Below are 7,367 nucleotides of genomic sequence, written 5' to 3'. Positions count from 1 at the left end.
TTGATGAGGTGCTTGATTGGTGATAAGTGCTAGGTACTCTAGTGCTAGGGATCGCTGTGATTGGGTGGTGGTTGAGGCTGGCCGATCTGTTACAGTACCCCCTCCTCTATGGGCCGCTCCTGAGGGCCAAACACACTGACATTGTGGTGATCTACCTCTTCCCTGAGGTGCCGGATAATCAGGATGGGCAGGATGGAACTCAGACATTAAGGCTCGGTCTAATATATTGGTCCTAAGTACCCATGTGCGTTCCTCGGGTTCATATCCTTCCTAGTCTTCAAGGTATTGCAGAATCTCCTTCACCTTGTAAACTGACCCCTCATCTAAGATCAAGGGTGAGGGGAAGAGGTTATCGGAACTTGATGGTGATGTTGTTTAGAATTCAGTAATCTGTACAGGGCCTCAAGCCTCTGTCCTTCTTGGCCACGAAGAAGAAGCTAGATGCAGCAGGGGAACTGGATGGATGTAACCTTGATCCAGCGACACCTTGATGTATTTTTCATGGCCTTCTGTTCAGGAAGCAACAGTCAATAGATTTTTCCACGATGCACTGGGTCACCCAGAATGAGATCTATGGCGCAGTCTCATAACCAATGTGGTTGTAAGCGGGAGGTTTGTTTTGGTAAAAAAAAAACATTGTTGAAGGGGGCAAAGCAAGCTGGAATGTCTATGGATTGCTTTTCGATTGGGACTGAATTCCCAATCGATGATTCCCAATTCAATGGAGGCTGAATTCACTGGAAGGACCTCCGTGAGTTTCTTGGATGGTGACAGAGTGATGGGGAAACAGTCTGGGAAGCAATCCTTGCCCCACTTAAGGACTTCTACCATCTTCAAGGACATAATAGAATAATACTTTACCAACCATGGGTGCCATAAGATGTCAGCAGTAGACCCCTCCAGAACCAGAAGATGAATGTCTTCAGAATGAAGTTGGCCAAGATGAAGAGTGATGGGTTCCACACGACATCGTAGATGTCTGACAGTGGTTTTCCAGTTATCGACTGGACTTGGTAGACTGTTTCAGTGGTGGTGGCTTGTAACTTGAGCTGGCGGCAGAGGTTCCTGGAGATTAAGTTTCCTGCTGACCCAGAGTCTATAAAGGCAGATACTGAAATAAAACAGAGGCAGTAAGCATTACACAGTCAATGAGTGGTTCCATCTTAACTATATTGGCACTTGTATACTGTTGTTGTTCTCTTGTTGACCTGACTGCTTCTATTGTTCTCATTTGTAAGTCGCTTTGGATAAAAGCGTCTGCTAAATGATTAAATGTAAATGTAAATGTAAATGTAAATATTGGTCTAAATCACACTCCCCACAGGATATGGATGGCAAAAGGGGTATGCCAAGATTATATGCCCTTGATCTCAGCAGTATAAACAGACTCTGGATCAGCCTTCTCTGCCGCTCAGATGAAGATAACCATTGCCTATTTACAATCATGGGTCTTGATTCTGGTTCTGGAGGGAAACTGGGTTCTGGTCAGCAGAGGTAGTGGCAGAGACTGGAGTTGCTGCTGAAAAGGAGTGCATGCAGTTTGAATAACGGATAGATAGCTGAATTTATCTTCCCAATCCAAATGAATCATCATACACAGTGAGTTGTAACCGAAGCTGGGGCTCCAGGCCCTGTCTGTAGGTAGTCGGCAGCAATCTCTCATTCCATCCACTTGCAGCTGCGAGAGTTCTGAACTTCAACAAATATTCAGCGATTGACATGGTATCCTGTTAAAAACGCACAAGGAAGTTCTGCAGATTTTGAATGATGGGGCTGGCTTGGGCCCAGATCGTTTCCACACATTGCAACACAGGTCCCGTTAGCAGGTTACTCATCTGTGCCGTCGGTGCTTGGTCCGATCTTATTTAACAGAAGAGGTCTGACGCAACAGGTTAGTGTCTACAACAAAGTTTATTTAGGTCGCAGAGAGTACAGGTGTATGATCCAGATGATGATAAGATGGGAGTGTAGTTGTAGAACAGTTCAAAGGATATGACAAGGGGAATAATCAGGAATAATCAGAGTCTTTGCCTTAACAGGAACTGGAATGCACACAGGAGGAGCTATCAGCTATCCAGGAACACTTGGAAACAAGGAGACACTAGGAGGAATCCAGGAGGTAAGTAATGCAGGGAAGTATTCACATGGAAGCAGTAGCAAAGTCAGAGAGTCCCCTACGTGTATATGAGATCAGACAATGAGGGTGTCTGAGGTGTGTGCTTTTCTGGTTGATGAGATGCTTGAATGGTGACAGGTGCAGGTGCTCAGTAATCCAGTGATAGGGATCCCTGTGATTGGGGGTGGTGGGTCCTGGCCGATCTGTTCACATTGCGCTTTTTGCTATGAATATATATTGTGCTTGAGGCGCCGGCACAATCAAACAGCTAAAATACATAATACTCCATAATTTTGGCCATACAGTAAAGGCGTAATTTGTACTGCTAGCGGTTTGAAGATTCAAGAATATTAGCAAAGATTATTAGAATTCTTATTAATGCAAACACTTTTCTTTTCTTATTTCGCTCTGGAACTCAAACTCACCATTTTCTTTTTTTTTTCTTTTTTTCTGAGAACGAACCAAAATGAAAACATTTAATAATGTTAATCTGTGTGTATGTTGCACACCGTCAACTGTTCAAATACACAAATTTTGTATTCTTCCAGAGGACACTTGACATAATAAATGTAATAAAGCATCGAAAGACACTTGAAGCTCAGAGTGAGATCACTTTATTGATAAAGGCAAGCAATGCAGATTACAAATGGACAGCAGTAGTTAAGTGAGACGTGTGACTCTTTATTAATTGTTTAACCTGTTTGAGGGAATTATTAATATATATATCTTTCAAACTAGTTTTGAAAAAAATATGTCAGAAACATGCAAAGAGAGAGCACTTCCGTTTTCTTGTGTTCATGTTCTGCCAGTTGAAGAGCTTCAGTATTAAATACGTCTGAACTGTAAAACAGTAAAACTATGAGAAAATATGAAAGCTAACATTGTAACAGAAATAAGATTGCAAAAAAAAAAAAAAAACACTTTAAAAAAGGCATTGTAATATTGATGAATCATGGAATTTATCATAACAGTCTCTTTTGTAATTTTAAGCATATATGTAAATACTTTATGTTATCCTTTAATAATTTTAGGGTGTAAATGATTTGATAACATCCAACGCATAATACAAATTAATAGTAAATGCTAAACAAAATATTTATAGGAGAAATTACATCACAATTTAGGTTTGTGATGAGGGCTGTGGTTGATCTTGTTCAGCTCTTCTGGATCTGATGTCATAAACCAGAAGAATGACAGTAGCCACACCCACCAGAACAGAGAGGACCAATCGGATCACAGCTCCAGTAGAACCACAACAGTGTTCAGAGTCTGAGGAATAAAAACATCAAACTGAGATCAGCTCAGTCAGTAAATATTAATATCAGCACCAACATCAACTAATATCAGCTCTGCTATACCTGAACATGGTTGACAGAGTTGAGTGATGTCCAGATGTTGAGTCTGGTGGCTGAGGGGATTGTTGATCACACAGCTGTAGCTGTTTTTCTCCTGATATTCCACCTCCAGAGGTAGAGAGAGACTGATGCTGAGATCAGACACACTGATGCTGGACAATAAACTGTTTCCTTTGTACCAGGAGAGAGTCACATGACCCACATTTAAACCTGAACACACCAATGAACACGATAATGATGAAGATGAACAGTCTCTGCTGATCACAGGAACAGGCAGATGAACTGAAAACATGAGAGAACAAAGAAAAACGAAGATGAATGAAGATATTAAAATAAACGAGGAAGAAACATCAAGAAGGTCCAAGTCTCATCAAAAGTAGATCATTCTGATATAGAAAAAATAAAATACATAAAAACAAGCTAATAAGTACTTTTAACAAATAAGTCATGATAAGATACTTTTTAAGATCAACTTCCTACCTGTAATAAATAAAACTGGTGAAACTAATATTTAACTCACCGTAGACAGTGAGATAAAAAAAAGAGCTGCTGTAAATGTTGATCTGCAGTTCGTAAGCTCCAGTATGTTGAGTTGTGGTGTTTGTGATGGTCAGAGATCCAGTTTGATCGTCCAGCTTCAGTCTGTTTCTGAATCTCTCATCATGAACATTGTAGACAGTAATGCTGTCAACCTTTTTACTGATTACAGCTAGTAAAGTCTCTTTAATCCAAAACCTCCACTGAATCTGATCATCATCCTTCATTTCAGTAAGACCAGAGCTCAGAGTGACTGAATCTCCCTCCATCACTGCTATTTCACCTTTATCATCAAACACACAAAGAGAACAAACAGAAACAGGGTTTTTCAAAGATTAATACTGTAAAAAAAAAAAAAAAAAAAAAAAAAAAGATTTCTGTTTCAGTTATTTTTTTTTTTTTACTCACGAAAGACATTGAGAAAAGAAATTATCCTGATATGGTTGATCAGTAGTTCATAACGTCCAGTATGTTGAAATCTGGTGCTTGTGATGATCAGAGATCCAGTTTGAACGTCCACCTTTAGTCGGCCTCTGAATCTCTCATAAACGTGATCATTATATACACTGATGCCTTTAGCTGTTACATTAAGTTCAGCTATTAAAATATTTTCAATCCAAAGCTTCCACAGAATCTCATCATCATGCATCAGTTCAGTAAGACTGAATCTCCCTCCATCACTGCTATTTCACCTTTATCATTAAACACACAAAGACAACAAACAGAAACAGGGTTTGTCAAAGATTGATACTGTTACATTAAACAACAAAAAGAAACAAAATGTTGTATGAATTAATTTCAAGTTTGTAATTAAAAATGTCACATTATTATTATTATTATTATTATTATTATTATTATTATTATTATTATTATTATTATAACTCACGACAGACAATGAGAAATAAATAAATCCTGATCTGGTGGATCCATAGCACATAAGCTCCAGCATGTTGAGTTGTTGTGTTCATGATGGTCAGAGATCCAGTTTGATCATCAAGCCTCAGTCTGTCTCTGAATCTCCCATCAAGAACATCTTCATATACAGCCATGCTGTCTGCCCTTTTATTGATTTCAGCCAATAAAGTGAATTCAATCCCAAACGTCCACAGAATTACATCATCATCCTTCATTTCAGTAAAATCAGAGTTTAGAGTGACTGAATTTCCCTCCTTCACTGACACTGACTTCAGTTCTTTTTAATAAAACACAGAGAGAACAAACACAAGAAGGCTGTGTTACAGATTAAGACTTTTAAAAAACTTTGTTTCTGGAAGTTTTAAATTGAGTAAATAATATGTGAATAACCATAAAACAAATATTTATCTCACCGAAGACAATGAGAGAGAAAATTATGCTCATGTGGTTTATCAGTAGTAAATAACGTCCAGTATCTTCAGTTCTGGTGTTTGTGATGGTCAGAGATCCAGTTTGATTGTTCAGCTTCAGTCTGTTTCTGAATCTCCCACCATGAGCATCGTCATATACAGTGATTAAATCGGCCCTTTTATTGATTTCAGCCAATAAAGTGATTTCAATCCCAAACCTCCACTGAATCAGATCATCATTTATTAATTCAGTCAGACTAGTGTTTAGAGTGACTGAATCTCCCTCCATCACTGACACTGACCTCACTTCATCATCACCAAACACACCTGAAGAACAGATTTGGTCACATATTACAGCTTCAAAATATCTTCTAACATGGAAGTCTTACATGTTACCAGAACACAACCAACTGAAGCCATAAAAACGCATTTCAAACTCACCATCCAGACGCCAGAAACACAAACAGAACCAAATACATTTGAGAAACATTGTCTTCATCGGTTCTCTGAAAAGCCCACAATAGCAGTGCTTAACACCTCTGAAACACGACTGAACCGATGCTGTGTGTGTTTGTGGTCTTTCCTCAACAAGACTGAACCTCTGTCACAGTTTATTCTCACATGACCATTTCCTTTAACACAGGAAGTCATGAAAATCCTCAATTATTTTTATATTTTAATATAACTTTTATATAAAATTAAAGATATAATATTTAAATCTAACTATATTTTAAAGTGAAAGCTTGCTCTGTATGCAAACGAACAGCAGATGAGTGAAGAGTTGAATGAGTGTTGGATTATATCAGTTTCTAATGATGTTTTGATATGATTAGCTGCGTAGTCCATCAGTGATGCATGATAACAATATCTTGTTGGACTTTTGACTTTTAATTAACTGTTAATTTATTATTTTATTTAGCTATAAATACCTTTTGTATGGAGTAGAATAAAAAAAAATGTTAGTATATATGTGGTTCATATTCAGCAGAGGATAAATTAAAGATACACTTCACCCACAAACCACTGACCTCTTTCAGCCTTGCTATAGACGCTACGCAGATCCTGCTTGTAGACCAGAAGACCAAACCACATTAGATGTAGATAAATCAGACCACAGCAGGTTCAACTTTAACTCACAGACTGACCTGCTTACTAGGGGTGGGCGGATCGATCTAAATATCGATAGTATCGATGCCAACACTGGTATCGGTATCGGATCAATACAATTGTAATTGAATCGATATTTTAATTTAAAGATCTCTCATCTACGTTCATTATACTTTGCTTGTGTCTTCTACCTCTACAATCCTGAGCAAACGCTGCTTTCACATCCTGGCCCACTTTGCTACTCCTCCCCCTCCTGCTGCTCTGCTGTGATTCGTTGTTGTGTCGTCACGTGACTCACTGACACAACGCGCCGAGGAGCAGCGAACAGAGTGAGTGAAGCTGATAGCACATTGAAGTCCAGAAAGGGGGCTCAGGGAATGTAATTGCACAGGTATATTTGTTGTCCGTTTGTTCTTCGGTAATAATTGTGCGCACATTATTCATTTGCTTTTAAAACCAGAAAAAAAGAAGAGATTTGTTTTATTTTAAAAGGCTGTAAAGAATTCATTCTACAGAGCCTAATAACTAATAATTTTGTGGACTTCAATACATTAACCTGTTAAATGTCACCCCGTCCCGTATACGGGACGCCTACCTTGACTATACTATATTACAATCAAATTTAATCTAATCTTGACAAAATATATATCGTTGGAAAGGTCTAAGACTCCCAAATATATATTATACCCATATTTTTTGTTAAAAATTATGTAGGAAAAGTAATAGATGAATTTATGACAAGAGTGCACCCTCAGAAATCTACATTACAAAAGGAGCTTTGACCTTTGTTTAAAAAAAAGACTTCCTGGTTGCCTTTTTCTCTATCACATTTTAGAAATCATCAGAAGTTATATATCACTTGAAAACATAAAATCTCAAAATTCATCCTTTAAAACCCATTTTAAAATCAGACATTGCATTACCATG

General features: G+C 38.1%; 1 protein-coding gene across 1 annotated transcript; it reads right to left on the bottom strand.

Moving 5' to 3' along the window:
* Positions 1–3,236: 3,236 nt before the first annotated feature.
* On the bottom strand, positions 3,237–6,425 carry LOC113040588 (lymphocyte function-associated antigen 3-like). Its single transcript, XM_026198891.1, has 5 exons — positions 6,362–6,425; positions 5,552–5,660; positions 3,992–4,206; positions 3,475–3,753; positions 3,237–3,385 (listed from the first exon to the last, which is right to left on the bottom strand). The coding sequence occupies exons 1-5, from the start codon at positions 6,423–6,425 to the stop codon at positions 3,237–3,239; spliced, it is 816 nt and encodes a 271-aa protein (XP_026054676.1).
* Positions 6,426–7,367: the final 942 nt, after the last annotated feature.

Source organism: Carassius auratus, chromosome 22 (genome assembly GCF_003368295.1).
Source record: "Carassius auratus strain Wakin chromosome 22, ASM336829v1, whole genome shotgun sequence".
Classification (NCBI taxonomy): Eukaryota; Metazoa; Chordata; class Actinopteri; order Cypriniformes; family Cyprinidae; genus Carassius; species Carassius auratus.
The sequence above is the reverse complement of the archived record's forward strand: the minus strand, read 5'-3'. Positions and strand labels throughout refer to the sequence as shown.